The 22,600-nt window shown below is 39.3% G+C and overlaps 1 protein-coding gene across 3 annotated transcripts in view; it reads left to right on the top strand.

Annotated features, from left to right (window-relative positions):
• Diaph3 (diaphanous related formin 3) overlaps positions 1–22,600 on the top strand; it is a 530,142-nt gene that overhangs the window by 86,874 nt on the left and 420,668 nt on the right. For all 3 annotated transcript variants that reach the window (XM_045145419.1, XM_004651009.2, XM_045145418.1), the window contains one exon: positions 17,030–17,134. In XM_045145419.1, the coding sequence (XP_045001354.1) occupies positions 17,030–17,134 (105 nt within the window). The remainder of the gene's footprint in view (positions 1–17,029; positions 17,135–22,600) is intronic.

Here is a 22,600-nt window from a genome sequence, read left to right on the forward strand (position 1 = left end):
CATCTTTGAAACAAACTTTAGATCCAGCTCTAGAAAGAAGAGCTCAAGAGAGCTGAATGGATCAAATTCAACCTTGGACACTTGATACTTTTTGATTCTGTTAGTGGGAGGAGGATAGTTCTTCCATAGTGCCTATCTTGAATACACAGTAATGACACATTTTCCATTTTCCTTACTCCTTCTTTAATCCTTGGTGCTGAAGATTTATGCATAGCAGTGAATATTGATTGTGTTGAGCATATAAAAGATACCTTAAGGATAACCAGGAGTTTGAAATAAATGAAAAACCAGCAAAGATACCTTTGTGTCATTTCTGTTCATTGATTGTCATATACTCCTAATAGCAGTTGTTTTAACTTTAATAATCTTTCCAAATCAACTTTCCTATTTATTTCATGAGTTTTTTTTTTTTCTTGCAAATGAAAAGGTACATTTAGGGTTGACTAGATAACATGAGAGAGGTTCTGTGGGAAAGCTTTGTCTGGTCTGTACGCTGTCACCCTTTTCCACTCCATTGGGTAGAAATGGAAAAGTTAGAAAAGGTGGTTTAGGAGCCATGGGGATACTAATCTGGAGGTGGGGAAGGCAGTGCAGGTGCAGGGCAGTTGTCTAGTTGATTCATGGGCTGTGTTCATCAGGGGAATCCTGTCAGAGCCTAGTTGTTCTTTCTAGATTTAGATCAATGAGAAAAGAAATGATTTAGGAGCCTTGGGTTTTTGCCTGGTGGCAGTTTGTGACATGAGTAGAATGGCCAGAGAGAGGAATTTTAAAGGCTAACTATGGTAAAATTTATGCTTGTTGTTTCCACAATTAGGAGGTTTGTATTCATATTCTTTTATAACAGTAAACATCTTTTCTTAGTTTCATTTTCTCAGTGGATAAGTTAGCCTTTGTATCTCTGGTCAGGTGACTGTTTTATTCTTTATGTAATTTATGAGGAAATGACCAGTTGCTTAGAAAAGCTGATGAGAAAATAAGTGAAGCATGCACTGCTTAACCACTAGCAGTGCTCTTGCCTGCAGGATTACTAACAGCTGACTGTTCATCTCACTTGTCTGTGATGCAGATGCTGATGCATTTGCCTTTGGGAGGTGCTTTTCCAGTGAGCCAACCCTGTGCATCACTCTACTTGTTTATGCCACTTCTTGTCTTGCTGTGTTGGAAACAGTAGTATATAAAAGGGGGTATTTTTTTCCCCCTTTTCCTTTGCCTTCTTCTTTTGTTTTTCTTTTATTTGTTTTTGACACTGCAATGAACATAATTTGAAATTTAGTTTTCTTTTTATGTACATTCTTGTGCATATGTATGTTTATGAGTGTGTGAGTATATGCGTTTTTGGGTGTGTATGTGAATGTGCAAGAGTTTGGATACCAGAGTATCATCCTCAGGAATGCCTCCACCTTCTTTGAGTCACAGTCTCTCATTGGCCTGGAGCTTACCAATTAGGCTAGACTACCTGGTCAGTGAGCTACAGGCACACACCTGTCTTTGCCTCCCCAGCACTTGGAGTACAAGCTAACACTACGAAGCCTGGCATTTTTTATGGGTACAGAGACTTGAACTCAGGTTCTCATGCTTGTGAAGCAAGTATTTTCCTGAATTAGCTAGCTCCCTATCCCTGAAACTTAGATTTTGTTTTTCTACTTAAAAGAATTATTGACAACTTCCATAATTATAGACAATAACCCATTTTAATTCCCTTGCTCCGCATGCTTTCTCCTTTGCAACTCTACTTTTCATCATACCTTTTCCCCCTCTCAGTCTCTCTTTTATTTTGATGTCATCATCTTATTTTCCTATTATGATGATCTTGTGTAGGTTGTGTCAGGTACTGTGAGGTCATGGATATCGAGACCATTTTGTGTCTGGAAGAGTGTATTGTAAAGAGGCCTACCCTTCCTTTGGCTCTTACATTCTTTCTGCCACCTCTTCTGCAATGGATCCTGAGCCTTGGAACATGTGATAGAGGTGTTTCAGTGCTGAGCACTCCTCTGTCACTTTTTCTCATTATTATGGTACCTTTGGAGTCATCCCAAGGTCACTGCCATCTGAAAAGTGAAGCTTCTCTAACAAAAATTGAGAGTATATGAGAACATATGGGTATGAACATTAAGAAAGGTGCTTGCCGGGCAGTTTGATGAGCATAGTATATACACTTAGGTAGATACCAGCAGACACTTAAACCCCTAGGGCTCATGACTACCCCTGTTGAAGGTTTTCAGTTCCAGGCATGTATTCCCTTCCATGGAGTGGGCCTCCGGTCCAATTAGAGAGTGGTTGTTTTCCCCCTTAATAGCCATGCCACTATTGTATCTGTTAGCTCATTTGGCTTGGCTGGCCAAGTTTAAGGCTTGCAGTGTCCTCTGTGGAGTATGTCCACTGGTGACTTTTCTCCCTCCCATTGAGCTGCATGTAGTGTAGCTTTTTCCAGCTTTCTATCAGGTGGTCCACATTGAGGAAGTTTTCAGCTCAGTTCCAGCAGGATTTCCTAGTGACCTTCCATCCCAAGTATGTAGAATCTTCAGCAATAGCATCTTACCATCTAGTCCTGGTGGGAAACCAAGAGCCTCGGCAATGGCCTGTAATGTTTTGGGGGGCATCAGGGACCTCCTTGGCCAATAGCTCACTGGAAGGTATCCTATCCTGGCACTGAAAATTTCCTAGTAACAATATATGGCTTCTGGGTGTTCCATTGTCTAAAAAAGTAGGTTTCCATATGATTCATTCATACCCTCTTAGATTTTGATTAGCCCTACTCCCATCTTTCCTTTACTTAATCTCTTCCCCTGACCTTACATAGGCCTATCCACCCCCATTATTCTGCTCTTCTGTTATGTATCTACAATACCATCCTATTAGGTACCCCCTTCCTCTCTTTCTATTTCCATTATAGCTCCTTTCTATCTTACTGGCTTCTGCTACCAGGTTTTTACTCCAACTTACATAAAAGTCTAACCATTTGTAGCAAGGATCCATATATGAGAGAGAATATGTGACATTTGGCTTTCTGGCCTGGGTACCTCACTAAGTATAATCTTTCCCAGGTCCGTCTATCTTCTTGCAAGTGTCATCATTTCATTTTTCTTTAATGCTGAGTAGAACCCCATTGTATAAATGTGCCACATCTTCATTATTCACTCATTGGTTGAGGGATGTCTAGGCTGGTTCCATTTCCTAGCTGTTGTGAATAGAGTGGCAATAAACATGGTTGAACAAGTATCTCTAACTAGTGAGATAAGTCCTTAGGATATATGCTTAGTAATGGTATAGGTGGGTCATATGGTAAATCTATGTTTGGTTGTGTCAGAAACCTCCACACTGATTTCCACAATGGCTAGATTAGATTACATTCCCACCAACAGTGTAGGAGGGTTCCTCTTTCTCCGCATCCTCGCTAGCATTTGTGGTCATTTGTTTTCATGATGGTGTCCATTCTGACTGGAGTGAGATGGAATCTCAAAGTAGTTTTAAATTGGCTAGGGATTTAGATGTTTATATGCCATCTGTATTTCTTCTTTTGAGAACTCTCTAGTTAGTTCCATAGCTCCCCCCCCCTTTTTTTTTGGTTTTTCGAGGTAGGCTGTCACTCTAGCCCAGGCTGACCTGGAATTCACTATGGAATCTCAGGGTGGCCTCCAACTCACGGCAATCCTCCTACCTTTGCCTCCCAAGTGCTGGGATTAAATGCGTGCACCTCCATGCCTGGCCATAGTGCATTTGTTAGTTGGGTTGGTTTGATTTCTTATTTATTTTTTTGATTTCTTTGTATATTCTGGGTATTAATCCTTTGTTAAGATGTATAGCTGGCAAAGATTTTCTCCCATTCTATAAGGTTGCCTCTTTGCTGTACTCACAGTGTCCTTTGCTGTACAAAAACTTTGTAATTTCATGAGGTCCCAGTGGTTGATAAATGGTTTTAATTTCCTGAACAACTGGGGTTATATTCATGAAGTCTTTGCCAATACAAATATGTTGAAGGGTTTCCCCTACTTTTTCCTCCAGCATTTTCAGAGTTTCAGGTCTGAAGTTAAGGTCTTTGATCCATTTGGATTTAATTCTTGCACATGGACAGAGATACAGATCTGTTTTCATCCTTCTACAGATACACATCTAGTTTTTCCAGCACCATTTGCTGAAGTGGCTGCTTTTTCTCCAGTGATAATTTTTGGCAATTTTGTTGAAGATCAGGTAGCTGTAGCTACCTGGACTTACATCTGGGTCCTGTGTTCTGTTCCATTGATCTGCATGTCTGTCTTTGTGTCAGTACCATGCTGTTTTTATTACTATGGCTCTGTAATATAGGTATAGTGGCACCACCAGACTTATTTTTGTTGCTCAGAATTGCTTTAGATATTAGAGGTTTTGTGCTTCCAAATGAATTTTAGGGTTGCTTTTTCTATTTATGTGAATAATACCGTTGGAGTTTTGATGGGGGTTGCATTAAATGTGTAGATTGCTTTTTGTAAAATTGCCATTTTCACAATATTGATTCTTCCAATCCAAGATCATGGAATGTTTTTCCATTCCCTAGTGTTTTCAGCAGTTTCTCTCATGAGTGTTTTAATGTTTTCTTTGTAGAGATTCTTTACTTCCTTGGTTTAGGTTTATTCCAAGGTACTATTGTTTTTTTTTTTTTCTTTTCTTTTTGGTGCTGCAGTTGTTACTGGGAGTGATTTTCTGATTTCATCCTCTGTGTGTTTGTTTTCAGTATATAGGAAGGCTTCTGATATCTGTGTATTTATTTTTTATTCTGCTAGATTACTATACATATTTATCATTTTTAACAGTTTGCTGGTAGGGTCTTTAGGGTCCTTTATTTATAGAATCATATCATCTACAAATTATGATAACTTGATCTCTTCCTTTCCAAGTTGTATCCTTCTTATGTGTGTCTCTTGCCTTATTGCTATGGTTAAGTCTTCCAGTACTATATTAACTAAAAGTGAGGACAGTGGATACATGTCTGATTCCTTGTTCCTGATTTTTTTGGAAGAAAGTCAGTTTTTAATTGAGGTAGTTTATAGTGTTCCCATAAACTCTAGATAGAATATTTGGTACAGTTATACTTTCTTTGTCAATCTTTGTGTTTGTATCATTTTCCATTTGCTCTTTTGTTAATGAATATAAATTAATAAGTTAATCTTCCTGCTAATTTTAGTGTGGTTTACATAGAGAAGGAAGATAGAACTGTGAAAATTTAACCCAAGTATTGGCAGAGTGTTGCAGTCATGTTTGCATTGCTGGCAGAAAATATGTAACCTAGAGCAGCTTGTGAGTAAAAAGGGTTGATTTGCCTTACATACTTGAGGGGTAGCTCTAAGATTGAAGGGGTAAACAATGGCATGAGGAGAAGGTGGACATCACCTCCTAGGTAACATAAGGTAGGCAAACAGTAACAGGAGAGTGTATCAACCACTGGCAAGACGGAGCTGGTTATAACACCTATAAGCCTACCCCAACAATACATAGACCCCAGGAGGTATTAATTCCCAAATTGCAATCAGCTTGGCACCTAGCAGTCAGAATACCCTAGTTTATGGTGTACACCTGAATCAAACCACCACAGAGAATTAAAAACATACCACATTTGGGCTGGAGAGATGCAGTTAAGTGCTTGCCTGTGTTGCTTAAGGACCCCGGTTCGAGGCTGGATTCCCCAGGACCCATGTTAGCCAGATGCACAAGGGGGCACACACATCTGGAGTTCATTTGCAGTGGCTGCAGGTCCTGGCATGCCCATTTTCTCTCTCTCTCTCTCTCTCTCTCTCTCTCTCTGCCTCTCTCTATGTCTGTCACTCTCAAATATAAATAAACAACAACAACAGCAAAATTTAAAAACATACCACATTTGTATAAAAGGATTGTTAATGACAGTTTTATACAACTTAGTAAAATTGATGGGCAAAAGAAAAAGATGTTTTTATAACTGGTGTATTTATTGACAGGTTGAGTACACAAAGTAGTGATAAAGCTATTTTCAAGTTCTAATTCTTGTCAATATTTCACCTCTTCCCCTCTCTCTCTCTCTCTGTTTAAAAATGTGTGTGTGTGTGTGACTGTGTGTGTGTGTGTGCTACCAGCTGCATGTGGAGGGGTGTTTGTTTACTCCTTCCACCTTCTTTTTGAGACAGTGTCTATCATGTTGGTTTGCTCTTTTGTGCACCAGCCTAGTTAGCACACAAGCTTCCATTTTCCTGACTTTGCCTCCTATTGCTGTAGGCACGTTGGTATTACAGTTGTATGAGCTCCTTTGTGCCTGGATTTATCTGTGTGCTGGGGAAGGGTACACCAAGATCATATGACACATTATGTGATGTGGTAGAGCAGTTCAGATATGTTTAAGAACAGATTTACATTTGAGAAGAAATATGGCTAAAATTGTGCCTATAGGACTTGCTTCCTCGTTTTTGAAGGTGTTGAGTCAGTTTTCTGGCATTGTTAGCAAAACAGATACACCAAGAAAGAATGTTTGTTTCCATCCCTGAAACTGAACATAAACACTATTGAAATCCAATGACAACTGTTATGTAAGAATTAATGCTTGGTTTTGCTGTGGTGATGTTTGCAGTTTTATCTGCCAATATTATGCTGATTGATTCCAGGGAATATATTAATCAGTTATAATGCTGTCTTTCTATTTTCCATTTTGTAGGTTTTCCATGCTTGGCATGTCTCTAGATTTTTTTCCTTTCTGGCAGAAGCCCCACCAACCACTTGCTCCTTGTATATATTGCCCAGTGCTCCAAATAGTCAATTATTTTAAATTTAATCTGACTCTCCATGGTGTTAACTATTCTACTCAACTTGATGTATGTAAATTTAATGAGTATCCTGTCTTGTAAAATCTTTATCCATGAATGAAGATATTGAGTCTAACATTTGTAATTAAGTTGAAAAAATGCCCACTTTCCATTTATAATTCTCTCCTTGGCTGATCCTTAGTGTTGTAACTTGTTACATGCATGTATTCATTTATAAAGTTAGTATCCCTTTTTGCTTTTCTCAGTTTTGCCAGTCAGTGTGGAAAATTTTTATCAGTGTAGGGGTAGAATCAAGGTACCTATAAGCAGTAGCAGCAAAAAAGTAAATTTTATTCATTTATTTGTTAGAGAGAGAGAGAGAGAGAGGGAGGGAGGGAGGGAGAGAGAGGGGAGGGCCTACAGCCACTGATGAACTCCAGATGCATAGATGCATGTACCACCTTGTGTATCTGGCTGATGTGGGTCCTGGGGAATCAAGCCTTGAACTGGGGTCTTAGGCTTCACAGGCAGGCGTTTAACTGCTAAGCCATCTTTCCAGCCCCAAATAGAAATATTTGATTGACTTAACCTTCTGGCCTTATCTAACACATTGGGAAAATCCTTTGAAATGTGTCTTAGGAAGCCTTCTTGTCCTGGTGTCCAGACTGAAGTTTCCACTGATCTATTTGGTGTCATTATTCAAGTTAAAATATGTTTTTTAGGGTGGATATAGATAGCACTGTCTGAAGACCTGAAGCTTGGTGAGTGACATTTTGGAGGTTCTCTGCTTCATGTACTCCTCAGTCAGATGCTGCTGGGTGGCATTCAGTCATGCACAGACCCTGTTCATGTCACTTTGGTTCTGCTGGTGCCCCTGCAGAGATGGTGGGGGTTAGACTGGCCTGCTGCTGTCAGTACTAGTACTTGAAGAGTCTGTTCTGACTGAAACTGTTGTCTTGAGGATCTTCTGGCTGTAGCTGCTCTGAGTTTTGGTCTAGGCCTGTGAGTATTCTGGCCCTAGCTCCATCTCCCAGAAAATCACCCTCATTTCGTGTTGTTCTTGAGTTAGGTTAGCTAATTCTCTATGGGAAGTTTTATTTAAGTCACATTTTAAGTGATTACCTTTGTCTATTCATTGTAAATGAATTAGCAGTTAACATTTTTTAACTTATTTATTTGAGAGAGAGCGCGAGGAGGGGGGGGGAGGGGGAGGTGGGGAATGAATGGGTGTGCCAGTGCCTCCAGCTACTGCAAATGAATCCAGATGCATGCACCCCCTTGTGCATCTGGCTTTCATGGGTCCTTGGGAATCGAACTAAGGTCCTTTAGCTTTGCAGGCAAATGCCTTAACTGCTAAGCCATCTCTCCAGCCCTTCAGATTTTTTTTTAAAGATTTATTTTACTTATTTGAGAGCAACAGAGAAAGAGGCAGGGAGAGAGAATGGGTACACCAGGGCCTCCAGCCACTGCAAACGAACTCCAGATGCATGCGCCCCCTTGTGCATCTGGCTTACGTGGGTACTGGGGAATCAAGCCTCCAACTGGAGTCCTTAGGCTTCATAGGCAATTGCCTAACCAGTAAGCCATTTCTCCAGCCCCCACCCCCACATTCTTTTTAACATAACCCATGAGATGAAAACGAAGTCTAATTTAAGAAGAGTTAGGATTTAAGGGAAATTTTGATTTTTCTTTTAATTTCAACCCATTGAAGATTAACATGTTTATAGATTATTACACAACAACCAAGAAGAATTGAGAGAAACAGGATAGAACAGAATAATTCATGTGCAATGCCTCTTTTGGAGGTAAGAAAGAAGATCTCGAGTATAAATGACTGTGGTCAGTTGCAGAGAGAGATCAGGAGGGAAATCACCAGTGTAGAGGTAAGTCAGTTACCTGATAACCACACTGACTTTCTTTCATAGAGGTATTTGAGTTTTGGTTATCTCTTGGGATAAATAAAGTACAGTTTGAAGTAAGTATACCTAAGAGATTGTGTAAAGTGGAGACTAGAAAGAATTCCAAGGATGTCAGAATTGGATCAAAGAGCAGGACTGCGCTGCAAGAGAATAAAGGGATTGAGACTGGAGGATCCACTGGAGTCAAGGAAAAGAGGCCCAGGGAGGGAGAAAAGTGCAGATGGAATTTCGAGGTCAGTGACCCAGGGTGTGGAGTTGGTGGTGGTACTTGAGGTGGAACAGCTTTTAGATCATGAAAAGGATCAGGGGTAGCTATGGGACCTGGGGCCAAGGAAAGGGAATGTGAAGGTTGCTGATGGTAACGTGCAGATGACACCAAGGGCCATTGCTGGCGGCAGCAGGGCATTACTGTTGGGTCTTCACACAAGGTGTTGTCTTCTAGAAAATGAGTTTTCGATGAACACAAACAATTAGGAGCAATCATGGGAGACTGGATCATGAGAGTTCAGGTCTGTGCTGTGGGACCTGCTGATCATGAGAGTTCAGGTCTATGCTGTCTGTTCCCCCAAACTTCATCAATGCCAGAAGTGGATATTAGGATGAGATGATATTTATGCATGTTTAACACTGTGCCTCACCCAACCATGTAACTGTTCTTTTAGATCATAGGAACTTGAGGGGGTCTTTGTGGAAAGATTGCTAGGAGAAGGGCCAGAAGGATGGTTCACACAGCAGGCTTGGAGTCAAATAGGAGTAAATGGAAGTAATCCAAGGAGTTTGTATTTGGCATGTCTCCAGAGGAGCCTGGCCTCTGGATTTTAAATGGAACCTGTGTTTGAACTTTCCCCAGTAGCCTTGGATTTGTCTTCAATGCTTCCTTCTTCCTTTCCCTCACCTACCCAGTCAGTCAGTATGCTCATCATAGCCAAATATCTAAAATACTATCTATCTGGTTACATTTAAGGGCTTAAAAATCTTTGGTTTAAAAATGAGGGATGCTTCATTTTTTCTCATCAAAATTTTTTTAAAATCAAAATTGTTATTTAAATATTTTAATTTAGTGTTTTAAAATAACTTTTTAAGTTAGCTAAAACTAGAGAAGGAATGTATAAGTGATAATCACTCAGTTTCTAAAGTCAGTATCTTCTACAACATTAGGACAGTTTTTAAATGACTGTGACATGAGCATTGATATAGTGCTGCTAACTGAACTCCTTACCTCATTTTCCTCACACCTTGCTTGTAGTGCAGGATCCATTTGCACTTTGCATTTAGTTTCTATGTCTCCTTTGTCTCCTCCAGTCAGAGAAATCCTTAACTTTGGTGACTGACTTTTGAAGAGTTCTCATTAGTTTGTAGAATGCTTCTAATTTAGATTTGTCTGGGTTCCTTTCTTTCTCCCTTTCTTTCTTTCTTTCTTTCTTTCTTTCTTTCTTTCTTTCTTTCTTTCTTTCTTTCTTTCTTTCTTTCTTTCTTTCTTTCTTTCTCCCTTTAGCTCTCTCTGTCTTTCTTCCTTTCCTTCCCTCCCTCTTTCCCTCCCTCTTTCCCTCCTTCCCTCCCTCCTTCCCTCCCTCTCTTCCTTCCTTCCTTGCTGTTCCCGTCCTTCTCCACAATTAGATTGAGTTGTTTTGGGAAGAATGCAATAGATGTTATATGTCCTTTGCATTGTATCATTATCAAAGAGTACTGTGTAAGGTTTTGGGTTTTGGTTTGGAAAGTTAATATTTTTCCTTTTTTATCTGTATAGGAATAAGTTTTTTGCAGAGTCTTAAAATAATTGCTTAATTTGTCTTATTCTTTAGCATATAGTTCAGTGCTTCTACCATTTATTGTTTCTCAGATTGCCCCAGTTTTGGTAACTGAAGGGCAGGGCATATGGCTCAGTGGTTATAAGTGTATGATCTGCAAGCGTGACAGCTGGATTTCAGATGCCCAGGCCTCACATATACCTGGATACAGTGTTGGCAGTACCATTGTGCCTATAGCTGTGGGAGGTTGAATCAGGACAATCTCACAGCTCCCAGGCCAGCTAGTCGGGCATAAGTATCAGCAAACAGTAAGGGAGACCCTGTCTCTTCTATAGTAGCATAGCAACTGCTAAATTATATGTGCTCTGGGAAATAATTCCCACCAGTGCTCACACTGGCAACCCTAGTTAAATGCTATGGGTCTCAGGAAAACACATAAGGGAAAAAAACTACATGAATGTAGAAGAGGAACTAGTTGGGAAGAAGGGATTCTATGGAAAGAGGACAGGAAGGGGAAACCAAGAGATGATAATGGAAGAGCATTATGGTGGAAATATATTACATGCATACAATTGTCAATAAAAAAAATTAAAGGGAGTGGAGTGGGGCCGAGACCCTGTCTCAAACAAGGTAGAAGGTGGGGACTACCACCGGAGGTTGTCCTCTGACCTCCCTGTGGCTGCTATGGCACATGTGTCCTCTCTCCCCATTCAGGTTGACTTTGTGTATATGTGTTTTCCTCTATCCCTCTGTTCATTCCCCCACCCTTACTTTCTGACACCACATCAGCTGATCTTTTTAACTATTTTTTAATGGCATACTGTGTTCCCATGTATTATAATAACTTTTTGTAGTTTCTCTTGATATTTCTAAACCTTTCCTTTCAGTCAAAGTAGTGCAGTGATTCAATTTAGCTTTAGATTATGATAGGAAAATAATCAACTAAATAAAAATAACCTTTGATTTTGTAGCTGTTTTTAAATATGTATATGAAGATAATGCTACAAATGAGCAAATGTTAGATGTTTGATTGGGTGATTGTTTAAATTTTTTAAAGATATATTCAGCTTAATAGCCAGATGACAGACTTCATTTAAGTACTTGCTACTTATATTCACTGAAATTTTACCCTCATGTAAAATTACTCATCAAGCCTTATTCAGTTATATCTTCTGTGTGCTTTCTGTTGATCATTTTATTTATAGTACATATTTGATGAAACAAATACTGTATTGACGTAAACTGTAATAACCTGTAGTTATGTTTTCCTTTTGTACCTATGTTCTGTAGTAGGTAGCACAAAGTAAGTTTGGATGAAAGAATCAGTTAGTGCATGATGATTTATATTATTTAGACTGATTGCATGGGGTTTGTGTTTTCAGTTCTGTTAGAAATCACATTCATATGTCAAGGAAATTATTTTCAGATGTCAGAGTGGATGCTGGATGGTACTCATTCTTACCTCCCTTTATCAGACTGGTCTATCTGTACCCCAGGTGATGAGAGTATAACACATATGTCCAATTGCATCCTCCTCTAGAGATTTACTCTCCCGACCAGTCAACTAGCACTCTCTTAACACCAAGGCCTGGCTCACCTGAGAGTGCTGAGGTGAAGTCTCTCCAGGTGGTCCTGACTGGTTGCAATTCAGGTTGAAGTGAGATGTGTCTTTTCCCTCTGTTTTTTCTTTCTTTCTTCCCTTCTTTGTTCCTGAGAGAGCACTCCTTCAGAAATCACCTGCCTTTGTTCTGCTGTTGACTACCACCTTTATGGGACATCACCAAAGACAATGGAGATATAATATGATCATCTTTCAGCAAATATACATGAAGAAACATAGAAGTTGATGACATATTGTTTCTTCTCCCAACCTCCTCTAGCTCAATTTTTGGACAACCTGTGAGTTGCTTAATTCTTCTAGATTAAAAAAAAATAACTTATGGACTTTTTTTTTTTCCAAGAAAAAGCTTCCAGTGTATTTTTTAAGGACGTTGTGACACACAGAAACCAAGTGCCACCACTTAAGGAAGTTTTCTCCTTTTGGTCCTGTTTTCCAGAGAGAACTAATAAAAATCACTTATAAATTTTTGTGTCTCATTCTTTGATGATTTTTTTTTTCTTCATTGTTATGTGTTTCTTTATCTCCTTTTGAGGTAAGGTTTTACTGTAGCCCAAGCTGACCTGAAATTCACTATGTAGTCTCAGGGTGGCCTTGAACTCATGGTGATCATGCTATCTTTGCCTCTCAAGTGCTAAAATTATATATTGAGATGAGAGAGAGAGACAGACAGACAGACAGACAGAGACCGACAGAATGGGCACACCCAAGCCTCTAGCTACTGCAAATGAACTCCAGATGCCTGTGCCACCATGTGCATCTTGCTTATGTGGGTTCTGGGTCGTTGAACCTGGGTCCTTAGGCTTCATAGGCTAGCACCTTAACAGCTAAGCCATATTTCCAGCCCTGTTTCTCTCTTTTTTAAAAAATGTTGATTCTTTGCAATGCCCTTTCCTTGTGGACAGGTATTGAATGTGATTGTTAGAGGCAGCCACATGCCTAGGGGTGCATCATCAGGTTTTGTTGTAAGACATAATTCTACAGGGTTTTAAAATAGCATAATTTCATCTCTGTTTTAATTGGGACTTTCATCAAACTCTTGTCAGGGAGATGGCTTTCTAACTTAAACAAGAGAGGTGGTATAAGTTAGAGGATAAGGAGTTGAAAGAAATGCTTAATACATAAACAACATTGCACTAGTCCAAAATTTCCAGAGAGATCTGAGCCATTAGGGTACAGCTAGAGTCACATATGAGTGGGGTTTAACCAGGGGATTGCCACACAACATACAACATAATGGAGTGAGACCCATTATAGGCCTTCTGTAGCAGAGAGGAGAGGGAGAGAGAGAGACATAAGAGAGAGGGGAGGAGGGAAGGAGAGCAATAGAGAGAAGAAGAAGGGAGGAAAGGGTAGAGGGAAAGAGAAGGATCAGAGCCAATGCGTCTCAGTGAAGGGCCGTCAGACTGTTACATAAGGGTGAGGGCTAGAGGCTGGGGTAGACCCAGGTCCATTTCCAGAGTCTGAAGGCTGGAGAACTAAGATCAGGGAAAGAAGACTGTCCCAGTTATCTGGGGAGAGTAATTTCACTTTCATGTTGTTTTGGACCTTCAGCTGGTTAGATAGTTCTCACATGCGATAAATGTGAATTTTCTCAGCTCACTGATTCAAATGCTAGTCTCTTCTGGCAATATCCTCCCAGAAAACTTACTTGTAGTTTACCAGCTGTGTGGTTAGTGCTCAGTCCAGAGGACTGACCTTAATGAGCCATCAGGTGGAGCTAACACAACCACTCTATGCATGAGCTAATGCCATTTGGAAACCCCCATCTTGATTTTTTTTTTTTTTTGAGATAGAGTTTTACTCTGGCCTAGGCTGACCTGGAATTAACTATGTAGTCTCAGGGTGGTCTTGAATTCACAGTGATCCTCCTACCTCTGCTTCCCGAGTGCTGGGATTAAAGGCATGTGCCAGTACGCCTGGCATCTTGAAATTTTAATTCAATTTCAACTATAACAGATGGGCTGTCTTTCTATTTTTTAAGCATCTAGTATCTATTAAATAATTTAATTTGCTATAGAAGCTGGATTATATTTGGAAATTGGGAAATAAAATTATAGTGAATGTAGTGAATAAAACATTGTCAGAGTTCTCAGGTCCCCCACCTCTTACTTTACTTAATTTAATATTTTATTTACTTAATTATCTATCATCTCTCCATTATCTATCATTATCTGTTTGCATGGGGAGTAGGAGGGAGGGAGGGAGAATGAAAGAGAATAGTGAATATGGGTGCACCATGGCCTTTTGCTACCATGAACGAACTCCATGTGCATTTACTGCTTTTCGAAAACCCAGGCTGGTGGGCTTTGCAAAGGCAAGCACCTTTAGCTGCTTTGACATCTCCCCATCCTGCTGCCCACCTTTTATAGCAGTTATTCCCCAATTTCTCTGTAGTACAATTCTTTTTAATTGTCACGTAATAAAAGTACATATTCATATACTTCAGTATGTAATGTGCAATGATTATATCAGGGTAATTAGCATATCTATAACCTTTTGAAACACAAGTCCTTTTTAATATAAACTATAAAATAAATGATTAATTATAGTCACTGTACTGTGCTGTGGAACATTAGTACTTAACTTTATCTAAATTATTTTCCTCTTGCCCCTACCCTTTTTAGCCTCTGCCAACCACTGTTGTACTTCATACCTCCTATGAGATTAAGCTCTTTCAGCTTCAACATATGAGTGAGAACATGCAGTATTTGTCTTTTTTATGCCTATCTTATTTACAGTGAAATAATTTATAAGTGATAAGCTACTTACATTCATAATTAAACTATCAGCATAATGCCTTATTATGCTATGCAAAATTCTATATTTCACTAGAAACAATTGGCCCTGACTATTCAAGAAGGGACTATAAAGAAACACTCCTATACCTCCTTTACACACTGCCATGAGTACCACAGCCACAGTAGTGCTGCTGGGGTGCTATTTGGTAATTTACATGTGACAAACAAGATTGTCCTGGGTACCTAAATTTCTGAAACAAAGCACAAATGTTGGTAAAACTTGAAGAAAGATAGTAGAGTATGATAACCTACATAGCAGTTGGAGTCTTTGAAATTTAGTGTACATTAAACCTATATGGAAATAGGGTAGGGTTGGGGCTCAGTTGTTGAATACTTGCCTGGTTAATGCAGGAAGCCTTGCCTTTGAGCCTCAGCTCTGTACAAACTAACTTTATGCATGTTGTAATCTCTCCGTCAGGAGGTGGAGGTAGCACAATCAGAAGTTCAATGTTGTCAGCTATATATTTAGTTCAAGACCAGCTTGCAATACATGTGTTCCTGTTCCCCCATACCTCTAGTAAAAAATAAACTCAAAACACATGCTTACTATGTTATTTTGCATATTACTCCATTTGCCACTTAATGTCTAATTCCAGTAAACCAAACTGTGCTTTGATAATTTAATTTGATAATTTAAAGGCATACATACCTTTGTACAGTGCAGGGTCATTTTTCTACAAGACCATTTTAAGAATGTCTACTATACTTTGTCACTTTGAGTGCTGATAACATTACTTCAATCATTGTAGCAGCTGAATGGCTGTTGAAATTTCCAGAATTTCTCTCTAGGTGATGGTAAAGCCTACTCAGAAGCAGTAGGAAGAAGATGAACTGTTATTTACATAGGGCATTTGTAACTAGAATGAGAAGTGACATTACTAATTGCTTTCTTTTGTTAGTGTCAAATCCAAGTTCTAAAATCTTAACTCCTTTCTCTTGCTTTTCTGCCTTCCTTCCTTTGGACAGGGTCTTACTGCTGGTCTTGAATTCATGATCCTCCTGCTCCAGCCTCCTGAGTGCTGGGATTATAGGAGTGTGCTATTATACCCAGCCATCTTACACATATATATATATATGTATTTATTTTTGAGGTAGGGTCTCACTCTGGTCCAGGCTAATCTGGAATTAACTCTGTAGTCTCAGGGTGGCCTTGAACTCACGGCGATCTTCCTACCTCTGCCTCCTTAGTGCTGGGGTTAAAGGCGTGTGCCACCACACCCGGCATCTTACATATTTTCACTGAGGCAAAATGAAGGAAATTTTGGGTGTAAACTACTTGAAGGGTTGGTTGGGTGGTCAAAACTGAGTACGCCACAGGTATAAACTGCAGGAGAAACATACATTGTGCATCACAATTGTCCCAGGGCTGAGGTCATGGGAAATCCACTGAGTCTGCCTTTGTCCTTCAGTTCTTTCTGTCCTACTCCAGCATCTCTTCTCTTGCTACAGCAACTTCCTAAGAACTTATGTAATTCATTTTTCTATGTGGATATATCTGACTTTTATTTCTAGTCAGGATTGGTCCTGTGGTAGAATATGGGGATATAGGGTCCTCATTTTGGTTGGTGTGATTGAGATATGTTAGGTTTTTAAGTTACACCTATTCATCTTAATGCAACTTTTACATTAATTTAGAAATCAGATCATTTGATTAGTTAGTATTGTTGATAAGGATAGTAAAAAGACAGTTAAAACCATAAACTGTTTCACCATTTTCTAATATCAGTGTTAGATATCTGTTGTTATGGTTGTGCTTGTAGCTATCAGAAACTGGAAGGTGGTAGTTTATTTACTTTTTATTTTTGTAGTACACAGAGTACTTCTTTCAAAACAACAAGATAGCTTCGGGTATAGCTGTAGTAAAATAAATAAGTATATTAAAATTGTGAATCCTGGCGACCTTAGGAAAGGCAGAAATCTTCAAATGTCTAATTATCTGTAGTGATGTGAATATAATTTTAATAGCCTGCTGTGAACTTCAAGCCTTTCTGTTAAGTGTTCTACCTGTTAAGTGATCTAGAATTCTGTCTGTCTATCAAGCTCTTCTTGTTCTCCTTCCTCTAGGCACAACTATGCATAAATCATTCCAAAACAATTAATGCTGCTTTAGTCACAAATTATTGATTTTTCTGTTCTTTGTGTGTATGTAGAACTGCCGCTCCACTTTGATTCTAAAATCAGGCATTTTAATTGTGTTTTCCAGGAAGATATGAATTTAAATGAAGATAAAAAGGCACCATTGCGGGAAAAGGGCTTCAGTATCAAAAAAGAAATGGTGATGCAGTACATTAATACTGCGTCTAAGACAGTAAGTAAAACTGCCAAGTTGAAAATATACTGTGAAGACATATTGTAGTGTAGAAAACAATGCATTTGTCTAATGAAGTGCTTAGGCTTGTGTACAACTGCAATCAGAAGCTTTCAGAATGTTTAATTAAAGACATGAGAATTACAATAAATTTTTCTTAAAATATTTTCCTGCTTTTAACTTTAACTTTTGTGGGTTTTGACCAGTTGCATTGCTCAGAAGTGCCATGTAGTAGTCTGATCTTTCCTAGTTCGTGAATGGTGAGTATGGCCATTGATTTCCAGTGTCACGAGCAGGGGTAGCGTTTGTATTACAGAAAAGTGAGAGGCAGATTTCCCTCTCCTTACCTAAATGGAGATACATAATAGTCATCTTCCTATGGTGCATTTTCCTGTGGGAAAACTGTCTTGTAACTGATATGTACGTATTGAAAGGGGCATCCTCCACATGACTACCAGTTTTCCAGGGAAACATAAACTATGTGGGTGGAAGTTATAACTCAGTGTCTAAAACCCTGTGACTGGTACACAGAATTAGTTGTATTTATTTCATGGAAAAATAAATGAACTTGACTACTCATATAGAAGTTATGAGTAAATGGACTGGATGGAAAATGTAAAGTGGAAGCCAAAGAAGAAGTAAAAGACAATAGAACATTGTTTTGGCTGAATTTAAAATAGAAATGGATTAGAAAGAAGTAGCTTAACACACTAGTTTTCACAGGACTTTAACCTAAGGCCAGGCTATACGAACACAACTTATTTATACTTCCAACTCCATTCATGTACTAGACCAGTTAGTAACTCTGAGGTATTTCTTTTGGAAAAAGACTCAAGTGAGTACAATTTTTAAACATACCTCTTGTTTTGGGAGCCACCTCTTCAGTAGAACTCTCTGTGAGTATTATACTTTTTGCAGTTCTGGAGAGATAGGTCCTGTTTCTGCTGGTGTGATATTGACACTAATTGCTCTTGTACCCTAGTGATGTGCAGATGTCACAGATCAGGATTAGAGGTTTAGGGGTTAGAGATGTGCTTTGGAACTGCTTATTAGTTTGGTTTGGCCTTGGTCATCTTATTTTACCCTCTTGATCTTCATGTTTTCATCCATTAAATGGGAATTCCTACATTATGTAAGTATTTTATCACTGTTAATATAGTAGCAGTTATTTACTTTTCCTTTTGGTTTATTGTTCCTGATACTATATTATGACATCACACTATATTATACTAATTTCACCATAATGAAAATGAGGGAAAAATACATCTGTTACAAGTTAACCATTGGTGAGTTCACCTTTTTTTTTTTTTTTTCCTTTGAGGTAGGATTTCACTCTAGCCCTGGCTGACCTAGAATTCACTATGTATTCTCAGGGTGGCCTCAAACTCACAGTGATCCTCCTACCTCTGCCTCCCGAATGCTAGGATTAAAGGTGTGTGCCACCACATCTGGCTTGAGTTTACATTTTAAAAAATACCTTCATTTATTCAGTACATGTTACTGTACCAAACTAGTCTGTCATTGTGTGCTGTAAAGCAAGTTTGGCCATGTGTGACAGAAACCCAACACAAATGTAAAAGTAGGTAAACTAAATGTCAATAAAACACAGAAGGTTCATGGAGATAGTGAACTATTTCATGTGGAATAGCCAGGGAAGACTACTCTGTTAGAGATCAAGGTTTTTTTTTGTTGTTGTTAGAGAATTTTTAAACAAGCACACATGAATTTATTAAATATAATTGTACCAGTTAGGAGAGGTACACCAGATAGAAATAGCTTAGAAAACCTTGGCATATTAGTACATTTTAATTTTGGAATTGGAAATAATAAGCAGACTTTGGAGAGAAAACAAACCTTTTTGAGCTTCATAACAGTGGATTTCTGAGTTTGTATTCACTGATTTTAAACTTTAATCCTATAATCATTTTGATTTAAGGTTGGAATTTACTTAGGAGAGTGAGGTAATTAAACAATTAGGATTGAGAGACATTAGTTATCTAAAGTGTATGATAAGCTGGAGAGATAGCTTAGTGGCTAAAGGTACTTGCTTGCAGGGCTTATGACCTAGGATCAGATGTTCCCATTTCCATGTAAAGCCAGAAGTGCATAAAGGGGGAGTATGGCATTGACTCATTAATTAGTGTGTGGAGGATCATGGCTTCTTCTAGGCGGGCTGAGTAATTTGGCAGATGGTTAGCATTATGGGAAGTTCTCACTGACCAATTATTTCTGCTCTGGAAGTAGAAACACATTTTTTAACTCTAGGGCTCAGACTGTCCTGCCACTTTATATTAGTGACTATTGAAAAGTTACCTAAGGGAGCTTTGTCTATAGGCCTTTCTAGAGAGGATCTAGGGAATTTGTCAATTACATGCTTATTATATTTTTGGATATATTTTTTTTTTTTTTTGGTATGTGTAAGTAAACAGTATTTGGGGAAATCATACTGATACCTGCACTTGAATAGAAAATGGTTTAGAGTAAAAGCCAAAAGAAGTTCTTTGCACTTATTGTCATCCAGACACAAATGCTCATGACCTCACAGGGTTTCACCTGTGTAGGACTTGCATAATAGGAAAGGAAAAATGATAACATCAAAATAGTTGGAAAGGAGAAGGGATTCAGTGGAAGGTGACTTGAAAGGGGGGAAATGGAGAAGATGGTAGGAGATTATGATCATAATAAATTGTCTGTGTATGGAGGTTGTCAGTAAAAAGTTAAAAGAAATAAAATTAAGGACTGCAACAGATTTTTACAAAAATTTTTTTTTTTATTTGTAAGAGAGACAGAGGGGGAGAGAGAAAGAATGCATAGGTGCCCCAGGGCCTTTTGCCACTGCAAACAAACTCCAGATACCTGGGCTTACTTTGTGCATCTGGCTTTACATGGTGTGGTAGTTTGAATGGATGGCCCCTATAGCAGACAGCTTCAGGTTTGCTGAGATGAACTTCCAGACAAGGCACAGTTATGGAGGAAGGGATTTTTATTGAAGCTTACAGATCTACTGGAAGTTCCATAATTGCAGAAGAAGCTGAGCAGCTCTTACAGGACCAGGCAGAGAGAGAAGCCCCCAGCCAGAAGCCACACAGAATACTTGGGAACTCCAGGCAGGCACACTTTGCATATCTTTAGATTGAAATCTGAAACCTACCACCACAATTTAAGATCCACTCAGTGATACCACCTCCATCCAAGTGGCTGGAGATGCAAACTACAAACTAATAAAACATTGAATAGATTAGGAGCCATCTATTCAAACTACCACACTACCCAATGTATCCAGGATATTTATTTATTTATTTACTTATATTTTAGAAAGAGAGAGAGAGAGAGAAAGAGGCAGGGTTTAGGAGATGTACTCTAACAGTTGCCACCTTCACCTGGTTTTCTTTCTTAAAATATTTATTTATTTATTTATTGTGTTGTTGGAGTGTGTGTGTGTGTGAGAGAGAGAGAGAGAAAGAAAGAGAGAGAGAGAGGAGGGAGGGAGGGAGGGAGGGAGGGAGGAAGAGAGAGAATGTCAGACTGACAGGGGTTGGGGAAGGGAGAATGCCACCAGGGCCTCTTACCATTCAAATGAACTCCAACGCATGTTGCACTTTGTGTATCTGGCTTTATGTGGGTACTGCCAAATTCAACCCAGTCTGGCAGGCTTTTGTAAGCAAATACCTTTGATGGATGAACCATCTCCCCGGCCCTTCCATTTGTTTTTTTTCCTCTAATCCCCTTTGGATTGGGTGTATGGTACCCTATGCCTATGATACCAGTGTTAATATTAGGGCCTTTTTTTTTTTGGTTGGTTGAGTTGTTTTCAGGAAGCACTATTTTGTGATTTATCATAGAATGTTGACCAATAAAGTACTTTTTTCTCCATCACAAAGGATTGGATAAACTATATACTTTGTCTTATTTTATTTTACTTTTTTTAGTTTGGACATACCTTAGTATGTAAATACACATGTTGGTACCATCCTTTCCCTCATCACCTCCACCCCCCAAGGGACCTTCCTCCTTGGGGATGCCGGTCATCCCAATGGGGATTGTGGGTCATTCATTGTGGGGACAGCTGTCAGTTATGGGGAAGAGGCAATGTCTTTGTGCATAATGTCCCAAGTTGTGGCTCTAACAATCTTTCTGGCCCCTCTTCTGTGAAATTCCCTGGGTCATACTTTTTTTTTAAAAGTTTTAAATTTTATTTATTTATTTGAGAGCTATAGACAGAGAAAGAGGCGGGGGGGGGGGGAGAGGGAGGGAGGGAGGGAGAATGGACACCCCAGGGCTTCCAGCCACTGAAAACAAACTCCAGATGCTTTCACCCCCTTGTGCATCTGGCTAACATGGGTCCTGGAGAATGGAGCCTCGAACTGGAGTCCTTAGGCTTCACAGGCAAGTGCTTAACTGTTAAGCCATCTCTCCAGCCCTGGGTTTGTTTTAAGTCTACTTCAGTGAAGGGCTCTTAGGAGCCTCTGGATCTCTGATTTGGTAGGTGTTGAGTGTCTTCATTGGCTAGCTCCTTTATCCTTGAGCTAATATCAGCTTCATTAAGAAATTAGCATTCTTGCTCATCTGTCCAATTATTCTATGGTTTCAGCTGGGGCCAGGGTGAAGTGTGATGGGTCATTTATCTCCTCAGGATCTGCTTTGGTCCAAAAAGAGAAGCAGATTCTTCAATGGAGAGTTTGGTCAGCACAGGTTAAATGGGATAACCATTATTGAGAGAAAATTTAATGGTGTTAGACCCTCTTATAGCCAAAGATTAGTGGGAGCTTGATATTGGGAAAGCAAACTCTTTATCTGGGTATGATTCTGATTTGTTGCCCAGTTCCAGGTATGGGTTCATTTGCATTGTGTGAATGTGTTAACCAATCCAAGAGCAGTTGGTTACCCACCATGGCTGTGTGCCACTATTGCACTTGTGTGAGTATCATGTCAGGTTGTTTGCTTCTGAGTGGATTAGACCTTGGGTTGCTCAGACAGATACTGGCCACTTTCTGCCAGCAGCTCATGTAGAATCTTCTAGCACTAGATGGGCTGTTTGGGACTGGCTGTCTTCCAGATTCCAGCCAGGTCTCTTCATGTTCCATGCTGACAAGTATGATGTCTTTAGCAGTAGGGTCTTACTATTAACTTCTGGTGGGTAATCAAGTGCTCTGACAGAAGTCTGTCTTGTTTTGGGAGATCTAATAGGTCTTTGATCAACAGCTCAATGTGGGTGTTAACCATATCCTGGTATTGGGAGTTACAGGCCATTGCCAAGGGAAAAGCAAAAAGAAAAAGCAAGAGAATTGAAAAAAGAAAGAAAAAAAAGGAACAGGAGAAATTTAAGGTTAGGCTTCATTTCACCCTTTCCAGGGCCCTTGGAAATCTGGTGCTCCCTTTAAGGTTCTGATGAGGGTTCAACCTTTTAGTCTGTCTTCCAGGATATAGGATTTTATGGTATCAGTTACATTGGGTTCAGTTTTGTGT

Source organism: Jaculus jaculus, chromosome 3 (assembly GCF_020740685.1).
Source record: "Jaculus jaculus isolate mJacJac1 chromosome 3, mJacJac1.mat.Y.cur, whole genome shotgun sequence".
Classification (NCBI taxonomy): Eukaryota; Metazoa; Chordata; class Mammalia; order Rodentia; family Dipodidae; genus Jaculus; species Jaculus jaculus.